The sequence below is a fragment of the Rattus rattus genome, chromosome 6 (assembly GCF_011064425.1).
Source record: "Rattus rattus isolate New Zealand chromosome 6, Rrattus_CSIRO_v1, whole genome shotgun sequence".
Taxonomy (NCBI): domain Eukaryota; kingdom Metazoa; phylum Chordata; class Mammalia; order Rodentia; family Muridae; genus Rattus; species Rattus rattus.
Window position 1 is genome coordinate 141,189,562 of NC_046159.1, and position 15,244 is coordinate 141,204,805.

Sequence of the window (15,244 nt, forward strand, 5' to 3'; positions counted from 1 at the left end):
TACTGGAGAGAGGACCCACTCCTATTCATTAATCCTCTGCTGCTGGAGAACTGGGCTCCACAGCTGTGGCTTGGGACCTGGGAGTGCCAAAAATACACCATAGGGAAGGGGAGTCTTACCAATAAAGCATTAGAAAAGAGAGTGTCCATAGGCAAAAGTAAAAAAGGCACCTCGACCACACGTCATTTTCAGAGTGGAGGAGGGATTTAAACTTCAGACTTGGAAATAAAGTACAAGAAGATCATAGAGGAAAGAGTCTGTATTCTTGGGCTGAACTGGGATTCTTTTGCATTTGACTTTAAGGCTCAGAGGTAAAACCCTAAACACAACAAACTAAAGAACAACACAGTACATTTTGGGTCACAGGCAACCTAGAGAATTGAAAAAAAAATATTCACAAGGCTAATTCACAAATGGGGAATTGGACTATCCAATATCAAAATAAAACAAACACAAAAGTTAAAAATATTAGAAAGTGGCCTGAATGTATATAATTATATTTCTCAGAAAGGATATAAAGGGTTGATAACTATGTAGAGTTGTCTATCATCTCTAGAATCAGGGAAATGCAGTGAAAGCCATGGGGGCTATGTTATTTATAGCTTTCATGATGGTCATTACTAATCAATAAAAGATCAATGCAGAAACTAGAGAGAAAAATAGACCCTTGTATACTGTTGGTACAAATGTAAATTAGTACAGCAACTAGAAAATAGTATTGGGTGGTTTCTTACTCAACTATGAAGAAGGAAAATAGATGGAATTGGATAAAATCATGTTAAGTAATACAACCCACACTGAGAGAAAAATGAGGGTCATGTATTTTCTCGTAGCTGTGGAGCATTAAGGGGACAAGAGGTGAGGAGCAGGCAAGTGTTAGTAATGGAGAAATACACACGATAAGAATATGTCATATATTGCTATGAAAATGTCACAAAGGAACCTACAATTTTCTGTAATCAATACATACTAATAACATTTTTTAAATCCCGAAGGCAGAATTATCATTCGATACAGCAACCCCAGTTTTGGGAACTTAGCCTAAGATTTTGAAGCCATTATGTCAAACAGTACCTGACTAGTGGTGTTTATTGTGTCATTATTTATGATTGCCAAGTTGTTGAATCAGTTTAATTATCAAAACATTAATGGAAGGGCATGAGAGAGAGAGCTTAGTCATGAAGAACTGTTCTTCTGTGGTCAGGATGACAGGAGTTTAGATCTCACCATCTACAAAACAAACCAGAGTCCAATTCCTAGTAGGGCAGAGGCATGAGAATGTCAGCACCTAACAGAGAAAACACAAGCCCCAGATTCAGAGAGATACTTGCTTCAAGGAGGAAAGCAGAGACTGAATACCTCATACCCTTCTCTGGCCTCTATTAATGAAAAAAGATATGTGTGTGTGTGTGTGTGTGTGTGTGTGTGTGTGCATGCGTGTATGTGTATGTATAAATATATATATCCTCACACATATGTGTAAATTCATCTGTACAGAAAAATGCAAATGAATGTGTGTGTGTGTGTGTGTGTGTGTGTGTGTGTCTATGATTTGTGTGTGTGATATACCTGTACTTGGAAGGCTAGGTATCTTCTTGAAGTTGGAGCCAGTCTGGATTATATAAAAATTCCAGAGCAGCCTAGGGTACCAAGTATTATCCTGTTTAAAAAACTAAATTTCAAAAAATAGAAAAAAATCCAAAAAAATTTATAAAAGAAAATATCAACTATTTACAAGGGAATTCTATACTGTCTTCAGGAAGTTATGAATTATGTCATTTTTAAAAGTGAGGGTGATGCTGGAAAGTCATTAATTGCTCAGGGAATCATGAAGGACACTACAGAAGCAGAAAGACAAACACTACAACCTCAGTTACATTTGGTTACTTGTGAAATCTAAACCAGTTGAAGTCACAGAAGCAGGGAGTCGAATGGGAACATGTTAGTAAGATGCACAGTGTTTCATTTTGTTAGGAAGAGTAGATGTCAATTATTTAGAATAAGAGATATGTTAATTAGTTTAATTCAAATTTTACCTAGAGCATGTACATCACTGCATCACTTTATATACCATATATATGCAATTGCATTCTGTCATTCTCCATTAAAATCTTAGAGGGAAAAAATCATGCTTGACTACCAGTAAATTTTATAGGAAGTTAGTTATGCTATGAGTTTCCATTGCAACATCCCTACACTGTTGTCTTGATAATGGTCCTTACTGGTGTCTGATAGCTTAACGTCAGTTCTAACTCATTTGTCCTTATTCCATAATTTTTATTGAGCTTTAATTCATTCATTAAAGAAGCACTTATTAAATATCCCTTATGTTCACTGGCAAGAAGAATAGAAAATTGTGAACATTTTCATGTTTTTCAGGGACCTTCATTTCAGCAAAGGAAGAGTAAATAAAGCCACTGCAGGAAAGGTGTGAAGGGTGGGGGACTGTATTATCCAGGATGACCTCGCCAAGGACAGAAGATACTCAGATGGCATTAAATGCCTCACGGTGAAGCAGCTGTGAGTCATCTGTTATCAGCTGAGCAACCTTGGAAAACTATTTATCTTCCATTGGTTCATGCAGGAGAAACATGTATCCTGATTTAGGGCTATAATGGGATTTAACCTCCATACATTTTGGTACCAGCCATGTTAACTCACCGGGAACACCCCGCCCCAAGTGGATTTTAAAGTTCTTCGTCTTGGTGGCATAAAGTAGCTTGCTGGGGCGTAGGGATACATGCTGAATGGAATGAGTCTGGGTTTTCCTGAGTCTTCTGTGAGTACTGCATGGCTAGCTTTCAAGGGAAATGTGGGTGAGTCAGAGATTCTGGTAAATGCCACAGTCTTCTCCTGGGTCATGCCAAGGACAAGGGATTTCAACCTAAAGACAGCCACAGGTTCAGGGAATATGAGCTAAAAATTACAATTCATTTGCCTGGAGTCATAAATACACAGCACCGTTTAGTAGGAATGGTAGATGACGTACGAAGAATAAATTATCTTTGTAGTGTGACTGACACAAATTTAAATGCTAGATGTGCATGACCTAAATTATTTAGTTATCACAGCAGCCATAAAACCAGCTTCTATCGCATCTTCTGAAATGTTTTTAACAGAAGAGCTGAAGCAATGCCTGGTAACACAGTTAGGTCACAGTCAGAACTGAACTGGACGTCAGACAGTTGAGGATGTGGACAACTTTTATTAGCATTAATTTTGATCATATTGTTTCATCTCCCCCAGCTCTTTAAAGATCTTCTCATCTCCCTGCCTGCCCAACTTGTTTTTTTATTCTCTTTTTCTCTCTCTCAAAGAAGAAAAAAAATTAAGAAGAAAACAATACGGAAAATAAGGAAAAAGAAAATCTGTAAGACAAAATATTGAACAAACAAAACCAACTCTCTCTTCTCCCTTCCCTGTCTCTCTCTGTCTCTCTCTGTCTCTCTCTCTCTCTCTCTCTCTGTCTCTCTGTCTCTGTCTCTCTGTCTCTCTCTCTCTCTCTCTCTCTCTCTCTCTCTCTTTCTCTCTCTTTCTCTCTCTCTCTCTCTCTCTGCCTCTCTCTCTCTCTCTCTCTCTCTCTCTCTCATATGGAATCCATTTTGTGTTGGCCAACCCCTGGAATGTGATTGATTTTTCTTTATCAAATCCTTTCCCTTAAGGCTCTGGGATCTATGTGAGAAGGTAGAGGTAAAAAAGAATGTAAGAGTTAAAGGTGGTGGATGAAGTCAAGAAAACAGCATCTTCCAGACAGAACAGGACTGATGGACACATGGACTCTCAGAGACTGACAGCATGTACAAGACCTGCACAGGTTCAAACCAGACAAAGTCCCCAGCACTGAGACCATCTTTTTGTTTGTTTTTTTGAGACAGGATTTCTCTGTGTAGCCCTGGCTGCCCTGGAACTCACTCTGTAGTCCAGGCTGACCTTGAACTCCTAGTGATCCACCTGTCTCTGCCTTCTGAGTGCTAGGATTAAAGGCGTGTACTATCACCCAGCTGAAATCATCTTCTTAACCCCATGCTACTGCCCCTTTGGAACCTAGCACAGTGCACACCAGACCAGTGTCATCCCTCCTTGAGGAGTATGTGCTTTTCCTAATATCTCACTCTTGGTAAAAATTTATATATATATGTGGTAGATAAAATGAAATTTTGAGAAAATTAGGTTTAAAGGCTCAGAGATATTTTTGTGGGTTAAGTTGGCTTAACGTCTCTGCCGACTTTATTTTTATTTGTATGCATTTTCTAGAAAGAGTAGCGTCTAGTAGGTAGAGCATTGAGAAAGTTTATAGAGATGTCCTTATATCCAGAATTAGTTCTGCTAATTTGTGCCTCACATGCCAATGCTTTATATGTAGCATATGCATTCCTTATTTAACAAACATCAAAAATAGACAAGAGTTTTTAATCTACAGGAATTCTTCATTTAGAATTTCATTTTTTTTTTCAATGTGGAGTACGCTGTGGTGAGACAGCTGGGATCCTCTACTGACTCTCAAGAAGGTTCTAGAATTAGTTCTACAGTACTCTGCCAATGGAAACACTCTGGTGTCCTGAACTCACGGCATCACGGGATATTAGCTTTTGATGGTGAAACACAAGTATTCAATAAGAATTCATTCTGTGTGGACCCAGACACTTTGTTCTCAGGAGGCTTAGTGGGGGAATGCTGGCGTTCATTTCTAGGTGGGACCTTGAGGGTACTCGACGTCCCATAAGTGGCAGGTGAGAGGCTGGAGTGGATGACAGCCTTAAGAGATGAGATTTTAAAAAATGCAAACAGCCAGAGACAGGTCTATGGCAATGGTCATGTTTGATGGGGCTGTGGTTAAGGGAGCTTATCTGAATAAAAGGTTTCCCAAGGAAGGGAGAGGGAATTTAGCTCTCAAAACTACAGTAAGGTTGGAGAGACTCTCAGGAGGGAGAAGATGACGGGTATTTCTAAGGACAGAAGTGCTAAGAGTAGAGTGTTGGGGGCATAACCAGAGCTGAGAAAAACAATTTCATAGATGTGTTGCTTTGCCTCCTTTGTTGAGTCACCAAGTCCTCTACACTATTTCTTCTGGTAACCTTTGCCGTTATTGCTTGTTTCCTTCCCTCCCTCTCCTCCCTCCTCCTCCCCCTCTCTCTCCTTTTCTGTCTCTTTCTCTTCTGAACCTTAGGTCATCTTGTTCTCAATGAACTGAGACTTGTCCCCTTCCTGATAAAATATCGATGTCAGCAAACCACAGCAGTACAAATACATTTGTGTTTTTCATTGTCTTTTAAAGATGAAAACTACCTTTGCTTACCCTGAAAAGAATGGAATCTTCCTAGGTATTCTGTCATTTTAATGAGGATTGTCTGTTGTTTTACATTGCTCGGTTTCCCTGGTTGATAGGTTTTGTATTCAGGACTTCTGCCCGACGACCATATGAGGATGTTTATGGAGGAGATGTGTTGTGAGAATCAGTGTTTAGATAGGAGAGGCAATACTTTACTAATATTCCTTAGAATGGCAGTTGAGAGGTCAGCTAGAATTGGTTTTATTAATGTACCTTTGTGGGTCTCTTGGCTAATTTTTATTTTGTACAGTGGGAGGTGAACATTTTTATTCTCTAAGGCGTTTACAACTACAATCTTAGAAATTCCATCTGTGTGGTCCACATGTTCTCTTAACAGGAAGTTAGATATCATTGTTGGTAGGATTTGACTTTGAAAGTCCAGGTCTGATCATTTAGACATATGTGGCCTCTGCTTGCATGGTAACTGCACACATCACTTCAAGTAGCTTTGTGGCCATGCTAGACCTAGAATTCACGTCTTCGGATTTCCAGGGCAAAACTTTTCCTAGTGCTGTCCTTTCTGCTTTAAGTGGAAGCAGTGGCTTTCTTTGTTTCACTGTAGTAAACTCTTCCTGCATCATGGTCCCAAGAGCTTTACACTTGTGACGCGGGAGACAGATTCCGTTGGATAGCATCTGCTGTGAGTGCCTATTAAGATGTTCAAAGAGGTGGACAGTGCTATGCAGGTACAGATTTGAAGGCTCGTGGAACAGCCACAAAAGATCTCCAAAGTCCTTTAACCATCCTGATAGAAGAGGATTGATTATCACAGATTCATTTTTACATGTAATGAAATCAGGCCTTAAAAACAATAACTTAGAGATTATAGCGGAGCTCTAAAACAGCTTGTTGATGCTTTCTGTGCAGTTTTTCTTCGGCAACAGATTCTATTCACAGAATCTGGATAAGTTGTCTTCTCTGATTCCCGTCCTGCTTTAGATCGAACATGACAGGCAATTGACAGTTCACTGCCAGCCCTCCTTGGAGGAAAATGTCTTCTTAAGGTAAGTGGACTGTCATTAGTTAAGAGGGACACGCTTTCCCTTTAAGTCAAGAGAAGATGGTCTCCTGTGAATCAGAGAGATAGCAGGAAATAGCCTGTTTCAATGTGATAACTTGGTTTCCTTCTCATTTTTTGCAGGAGAGAGAGAGAGAGAGAGAGAGAGAGAGAGAGAGAGAGAGAGAGAGAGAGAGAGAGAGAGAGAGAGAATATTATTTTTTCTGCTTAGAAATTGCACAGATACAATCTGAAAGGGAGAGTATGGAAGTGCCCCCCTCATTGCTGGTTCCGAGGTCAGGGAGAGGCAGGGGTTGAGAACGCAGTTCATTTTCTCCCAGATACCTCTTCTTCTTCCCACTTCCGTAGGAGCCTTATGATCACAAGCCTAGGATACAACTAAGTATTGATTATTTGATGACCGTAATCAGTTGGTTAAATTAGAGATGGAAGCAGGCCCTGTAACTAGTCACAATGTCCCTTCTTCAGCCCTTTATCTACCATTGTGACTATTATTAACAGTTGCAAAGGTCTCCTTTTACAGGAAAACTGATGACTATGGCTGTGATAGAATGTATTTTACTAAACGAGATGAATCAATTGGAGAACAGTCATTACGCCAATGCTTCTTGATTTGAGATTTAACATTTCTCCACAAATATATAATTATATATGTTTAGATGAGATGGGCTTTTTATGAATTTAAGCTCAGACGAATGAGATGTAGCTATAACTGATTTTGAGGAAGACCAGGCTGTTGTAGCAGCTTTGTAAGCGTAGAGACAGAATTAATCCTGTCTTCTTATTTGCTACCATATCCCTGGTGCCTAATTTTTGTCTGCCAAATGCTAAATACTAAAAAGAACTTGCTGCTGCTTAAATTAAGCTTGTTATTGTGATACCTATAATAAGATGACATAGTCCCACTGTATTGTCAACATCCCAGTAAACAAGCAAATCAAAAAATTCTTTTATGGCTACCATTACTGCTTTTTATGGTCCAGAAAACATATTTTAGTAATGCAATAATTGGAACGAAAATAGCAAAAATAAATGATTTATGAATACATGTAATTTATAGTCATAGTCTTTTAAAACACAAGGTCTCTCGATGGAGAAAAAACTAAAACCAAGAGTCTCTGTAATAAAAGATTAAAAATAGACTTTTATTGATGGATGTAAATCACAGAGGATAGTCAGCTTATAAACAATTCAATTTAATAACTGTTTCTTGGCACATTTTACTTGCATAATCAATGTAACATCTTGACTTTTTAATATCACAGTCTATTTTCCACAGAGACGTCAGTTTTCACAGTCTTTTATTGATTCTCCTTAAGAAGACTTAGGAAGAGGAAGAGGATGTGATGTTTCCAATGGAATGTAAGAAAATAGAAACTTGCAGGGCCAAGAAAGCTTCCCATAGCTTTGTCCTTTGGTAACAGACCAATAGAGTGTTTTCCATATCTGGTTCTTTGCACATGTGTTTGGGCCCCCTCAGAGTCACTGTTGTAGAAACAGATGTCTAGAAAGCAGAAGCGGAAGCCAAGGAAAGAATGGTGAGTGAGTGAGTGAATCACCTTCTGGGCAAGCGTGGACTTTAGGAGGTTGAGTTTAATATTGTTCTTCTTGTTGCTGCTGTGGTAAAGCACTCTGAAATCCCAGACCAAGGCCACTATTAAATAGTGGCAACCTTAGACAAGAATGTCTCTACCTCTCTGTCTCTGTCTCTGTCTCTGTCTGTCTATCTGTCTGTTGATCTCTCTGCCTGTATCTCTGAGTCTTTGTGCCTGTCAATGGCCCTGTCTGTTTCTGTCTTTCCTCTCCTCCACCCACTCCCCTGCTTTTTGTTCTTCTCAGTGGGATTGAATTCAGACGTTCCTAGCAGATCAGCCAGGAGCAGTTCTGGGTGTAGCTGATGATATTTCCAAAGAGAATTGAGGGAAAGGAGAAGACATATCCCTAATGTGGGTAGTACCATTTCATAGCCTGCCACCCAGCAGCAACTCTACGCATTCTCTTTCTTATTGGCCAACAAGATGTGATGAAATCTGTTCTGCTATGCTCTCCCTACTGTGATGGACCAAAACCTGTGAAAGTGAGCCAAAATTAATCCAAGCTTCTTTAATTTGTTTTGTTTAGATATTTTGCCCAAGCAGTGAAAATTAACATATTCCTTCTTCCAAAACTCTAGAATTTGCTAATTGTCAATTTGATTCAGTTATTGTAGGATTTCAAGGTTGTCGCAAAAGCTCATCTTTAACTTTAGAAATGACCAATTAATTAAAATAAAATATAATCAAACCATAGAGCACCTTATATCTAGAAAAATTTCCACCACCCTGCCTAATTAAATAATCCTGGTATAATAACAGACAAATAAACAAAACAAAAATAACAAAGAATGCTATCACTGACCTTGTGTGATACAGAGTCCAATTAAAGCCTGAGTGCCAAGACCAGTGTTGAAAGAGAAAATGAATGATGCTCTGAGAGTATCAGGAAAGCAAATGCAATGAGTGCTAGCAGAGGTAGGTGTTGCTAACCCTCAATATAATCTCATGAAATTAATTAGATTTTAATCAGAATGTGTAGTTCCTCCTTTGACATGTGCCTGCTAGGATGAAAATAAAAGACACTCTGTATAGAAACAAATGATTAAAAGATGAAACACTTTAGATCATTTTAGCTTTCCTGTCAAGGTCATACATCCATTGAACTTAGACTGCATAGTTATTCTGTAGAGACAAGATATCATCAGCCTAGTGGCAGTATTATTATTTGCAGGTTTCTGATATGAGTAGTGTCCAACAAATTATTTGCAACATATGCCAGGCATATTGAACAATGCTCCATTTCCCTATTCCCATAATTTTTTGAGGCAGATATTACTTTTATCTTCCATTCATAAACACAGTTATTAGACTTATAGAAGTTAGGAGCTTGCTAAAGTATTTCTCAAATACATGTTTTAGGGTTAATATATGAAATACTCTGAAACATATGAGAGTGGGAAATTATTTTATGGTACAGGTGAGCATTGTATAAAGCTGACAGGGAATGAATGGTGGGGGGAAAGATGGTATTGAATTAGTTAGAATTGTTTCTCTTGGGTCACTGCCACTGTATGACTTGCAGTTTCTTTAAAGTAAGGTAGTACTTTTAGAACCAAATAAGCTAGACTGAATAGTGTTTTTGCTGTGTGTGACTGGGTAGTTGGTTAATCTGAGTATTTAAATATACTGTGGCTCAGTTTTCTTACTTGGTTTATGCACATAATAGCTTCTTCCTTCATGAGTTTATTGCAAATACAGTCAATATTCATGATTTATGGGCTCTTTTTGTATAATTTATTCATAACCCTCAAATCCATATACTTAGCGCTTTCACAATAATTTGCAGGCCTAATGAACTAGTTAGCTTTTTGTTAACTTGGAACAAGCTAGGGTCATCTGGGAAGAGGAAACTTCAAATAAAAAATTACTTCCATCGGATTGGATTGTAGGCATGCCTACAGGACAGTTTTTTTTTTTAAATTATTGATTGGTGTAGAAAAATTCAGCCAACTGTGGGTGGTGCCATCCCTGGGCTGGCGGTCCTGGGTTCCAGAACAAAGCAAACTGAGAGCAGCATGGAGAGCAATCCTGTGGACAGCACCCCTCCACGGTCTCTGCTCCAGTTCTTGCCATCATGGTCCTGCCTTGGGTTCCTCCCCTAACTTCCATTCTTGATGAATTATGCACTGTAAGGTGAAATAAAACATCTTTATTAATTGATAATCAATTGAAAAGGTCGACTTTTGATTTCAGAGTAAGCTGTCTTCCACGATAATTTTTCATGTTACTTTGTGGTGGCTGACATTCGTTGTCATGTTAGAGGACTGTTGTTAGCCTCTGAGTTTACTGGATGATTCCAACTCATTGAAATTAAAATTGTTTTCCATAACTCCACTCCCTAAAACTAGCAGCCTGTGATGAGCATGTGTGGTGTGACAGTGTAGTCATGCTTACTACCTTGGGTTGAGTTTCATTTTACTTAACCCTGTGAGGCAGCTACTGCGGTGGCTATCACAGAAACAGAACACTTGGAGAGACCATTAGTACATCTAGTGCCACAAGATCAAGAAGAAATACAATATCCTTGCTCCAAGACAGTCTTCCTTCCTTGTCTCTAGAATAATTTTGATCTCACAGTTGACATGCACTATTCTCTGCCTGACCTTTGCTGATATTCTGTTTTACTGGTTTCAGGATATTGATTTGAATGTAAAAAGTTCACTGAGCGGCATTGTTAAGCTTTTCTAAAGAGAACCATTATATTACCTCAGTGCGTGAGTAGGTGGATGAGTGTGTGGGTTTGAGCTCTAATTCTTTAATTAGGTTTTTTCAAAGACAGCTTGTTTTTATTTCTGATTAAGTCCTCCACTGTATTAAAAGAGGACGGCGCCTCCCTGTGAGGCTTTGCTGCTTCGTTGGCTGGGGGATTTCCTCTCATCAGCTAATTTGGACATTTTATTTTGTTCTTATTTCTTTAATGCCCTGATTAAGGGATTAGGTAGTCTCTTTCCAGGCTCAAGCTCTAATTCTACCCCCGCACGGGGCCATGTACTTTGGAAACATTGATTTGTGTTTGTTTAATGAATCATAGCTTAGCAGCAGACTACTTACTGGCTTAATCCAACTCCTAAAACGGCAGAGAACTTGGCATTGGACAAGGACGGGGTTGGTATAAGTGGCCAGGTTGCCACTGGGGGTATTGCAAAGGTGGAAGATGTTTGAAAGGCTTCAGCGTGGGGATATGTTGCTTAGCTACTGCACTACTCTCTGATATGGTCTTTACTCTGTTCGTCAGCATCTCATTTGGGCTTAGCACATGCTAAGTACAACTAGGAATCCCAAAATAATGACCCTTGTTTCTGTGGGGAAGCAGCACTTCCCTTCACTAGTAGTCTCTTTGTGTACTTTAGTGTATGCTGTGAAGAGTGGACTGTTAGACCACAGAGTATGTGGCATGGATGACTACCTTGGATGAGTGGGGTGGGGTAATCTGCCATGAAGATGGTGATTTTTACATAGGAACTAGTGCTGTCCAGATAGGGAAGGCCATTTGTCCAACATCTCTGGAAAGAAAAGAGGCAGTAGAAGAAGAGAGGAGTAATTTGCATTTTGTTTTGATCAGTGGGTAAGTAGCATGAAATACATTGAGGAAGAAATGTATAGTGCAAAAAAAGCAGTAATTGGAAAGATTTCTTTAGGGTCCGATGTGGTCAGAGTTTTATAAAAATAACTATGCTGACAGCGTGAAGGAGAGACAGTTAATGGGAGACACCAGTGATGATGGTTTTCTCTTCTGCTTTCCAGCTTTCTCCTGTGCTTCTGGAGAGTATCTAGAAATGAAGAACCAGGTATGCAGTAAGTGTGTCGAAGGCACCTACTCCCTGGGCAGTGGCATCAAATTTGATGAATGGGATGAGTTGCCGGCAGGATTTTCCAACGTTGCAACATTCATGGACACTGTGGTGGGCCCTTCTGACAGCAGGCCAGATGGCTGTAACAAGTAAGACCCCAAAGGAACCTTTGGACTTGGACACTTGACAAAGGTGTAGTCGTTCTTCTCTAGACAAAGTTGAGGATAGGTTTAGTTCTGAGGAGGATTTTAGATGAGTTCAGGGAAGGGGTTTTAGGGTTTTTTTTTGGGGGGGGTGAGGATTTAATAAAGAAATTCTATATTTACATAATTTCCATACCCTATCCTCCCTCTAATTCCACCTGTGTCCTTCCAACCCTTTCATTCATGTCATCTTGTTCTTTAATTATTATTACAGACCTATCAAATCATATACACATATGCTGCTGAGTTCATTGAGCATTGTTAAGACGTGTGTGTGTGGAGGACTGACCATTTGGGATTGGATAGTCTAATAGGGGCTCATCCTTGAGAAAGAATGGCTTTCTTTCTTTGAGCAGCCATTAATTTCTAGAAATAGGGCCTTGAGAGATTTCTTCCATCCACATTGTCATGTTAACTCCTGTTGCCATGGTGCAGATATTGTATAGGCAGCCATATTGTCGAGATCTCATGGGTGCAGCTTACCTTTCATGTATTGAAGATGCTACTGTGTAGCAGACGTCCTGGCCCTCTGGCTCTTACAATCTTTTCGCTTCCTCTTCAGTAATAAATCTTTACTTAAAACACACACACACACACACACACACACACACACACACACTTAGTGAAGTTACATCACTTGGATTATAATCTCTCCAAAGAGCCCTCTATATCTCATAAAAACCCATGCATGGGAAACTTCCCTATACGTTTTATTTTCATTTTATTTTTTACTTTTGGTCAGGGGAGTCTAAGTGACCTTTCCCCGTCAAATTTGGACTATTATATTTTATTATTTTATTTTTATATTATATCATTATTATTATTGTAGGCCGAAGAGCAATCTATTATTATTGCCCTTGGCTGCCTCTCAGAACTTGAAATTTAGATTCAGTTGCTGAAGACACCACGCACGTTTGAGCTGGAAGAGGCCAAGCTTTCATAGCATCCGAAGGCACTGTGGAGGCTGCCAGTAAAGGAAAACAATCAATAGCCTTACCCAGCTGTAAAACCTATGAACTACAATGACTTGCATGGTAAGCTAGTCCAAGAATATAATAGTGGCCCTTATATTGGCAGGTAGCCAATAACTGTCTAATTGGGCTCAGACCCTGCTCAATAGAAGGGAATTCATGCCTCATTGTAAATGGCACGATTTAACTAGTAACTAGTAATGAGCAGTAGGGACTATTCATGTTTGATGAGATCATGGTCCCTAGATGAGAACCTATTACTGCCACTTTCCTAAGCCAGTATAATTTCTAACTATATTTTAAATACTTATGTTTATATCCCCAGATAGTTTAGCCCTCACCCCTCAGAGAACAATTGATCACTGGAAGATCAACCTCCGTGGATATGATTCTTACACAAGCCCTGTCCTAAGGCTCAGAGATATCTTCATAGAATGGTATTTTTTTTGGACAGTCATTACAAAGAACATAGCTAAATTTTTAATGAGAAAATAATTGGCCTCGCAATATAATAAATAACATGTGCAGAATGCAATAGAGCTATTAGAAAATTAGTTCATTATCTTATGTTTATAATCAAACTTAGGCAGTAGTATTTCTACTAATCTTTAATTTTTCAAGGAAAAATATCATACTTTCTTTTTACTTTTTTTAAATGCTTGACCTTCATTTAGACCTTGATTATTTCCTGGGAGAGAGTGGGTTAAGGACCCAAGATAGTAAGGTCCTTTGCTTAACTGCTAAGTGATCACTGGCTTTGCATATGACAGCATTGGAGGAGTATTAAATTCTCTTGGGGAAAAAAAGATTTATTGTATTTTTGTGAGATGCTGGCACTCCCTTCTGTTCTGTGCATTGACTATGCATCATTTCCTGTAATGTTGCTGTGTTTAGGAAAATCAAACCTGAAGTAGAAAGTAGATAAGCTCTGGCTGCTTTCTGACAAGAATCCTTCCTCCGGCACCCAAAGTCTTCATCATTATTTAGCTGATATGTGTTTCTAGGCTTCACAATATCCTTCCTTTCCTCTAGTCTTCTCCTGTTCTCTCAGCTGAATGGCAATAATTTATTTTCTCTTTAGCGAATGAGGTGCATGCGTGTGTGCATGTGTGTGTGTGTGTGTGTGCATGTGTGTGGGTGTGTGTGTGCGTGTCTGTGTGTGTGTTTCTTAGTCTACGAATTTTTATGACACCTGAGACTGAAGAGTTTGTAATGAGATTTATTTAGTTTAATTTTGCAGGCCCAAGAGTGTAGTGTTGACATCTGGTGAGGACTCCATATATCTTCAAACCACAGGCCAAATGAAGGTACCAGGCTAGCATGTGTGAAGAGAGAAATGTTTAGTGAGAAATGGAGTAAGCCCTTCCCAGGCCTCAGCTCCCTAGACTCTACACAGTGTCCAGACTGTGTTCATTATTTTTCTTGAAAAGATACTTAGGAACAAGCAAAGGGAGCAAAGACTTGTTTTGCTAAGGGTCTTAGTCCTCACTGTGAAGGCTGGGGGCGGGAACAACACTCAGCAAACCGCAAGCAGAACAGATCGTTAACTATAGGAGCCAGGGCAACCTAGCACTCCCAAGAACATGCCCTAAGTGATCAAGCTCTACCATGGTCTGCTAAGTGAACATGCACTACATGGTCTACCTTCCAACCCTCCCTACCTGGGATAACTCTCAACGGTCTACTCGGGATTGGAATCCATTCATGGATTTATTAAGTCAAAAAAGCCTAGTTCTTGAACAGTCTCCCGTAAAACTTGCACAGACACTCCCGAAGACATGCTCCAGGCCATTCTCAAGTCTAATCGAGCTGACAAACAAAAGTAGCCATGACAGAGCCACTGCCAATGCAGTCCTCTTAGACTGAAAGTTCATTTCAGTGTGGACTTGGCAGAGCACAGCAACAGGCTTGCCTACGGTACCTTAGAGTAAGGCTCTGGCAACCTGGGATGGGGCACCAGGTCCCTGTTTTGCTGAACTTGAATGCTCACAGTTCTTTTCTAGTTAAACTAGTTCATTCCTCAAGAATGATCCATGAGAAGCGGCCCTTTTACAATATAGCTTCTTTAGTATAATAATTTTCTTAAAACAGATTTCGGTTGAGTATTGTATTCTTCTGCTCCCCACCCATCTGGAATTACATTCTCTTTATTTATTTTTAATCAATTGGGTCATAGTGATGATTTAATTACTGAGCCCAAGAAATCCTTTATACATTATGGACACAAAACTTATATGTGTATATCTATGCACTATTTACTGTATGTCATATATACATATGCGTGTGTTTATAATATCTCCTTCAGGTCTGTGGCTTTTGACTTTTTTATTGTCTTAA

At 39.4% G+C, this 15,244-nt stretch overlaps 1 protein-coding gene across 1 annotated transcript in view; it reads left to right on the top strand.

Moving 5' to 3' along the window:
- The window catches only part of Elapor2 (endosome-lysosome associated apoptosis and autophagy regulator family member 2), a 182,051-nt gene that overhangs the window by 94,838 nt on the left and 71,969 nt on the right, over nucleotides 1–15,244 (top strand). Inside the window, exon 3 of the mRNA XM_032907046.1 lies at nucleotides 11,687–11,882. Within this exon, the coding sequence (XP_032762937.1) occupies nucleotides 11,687–11,882 (196 nt within the window). The remainder of the gene's footprint in view (nucleotides 1–11,686; nucleotides 11,883–15,244) is intronic.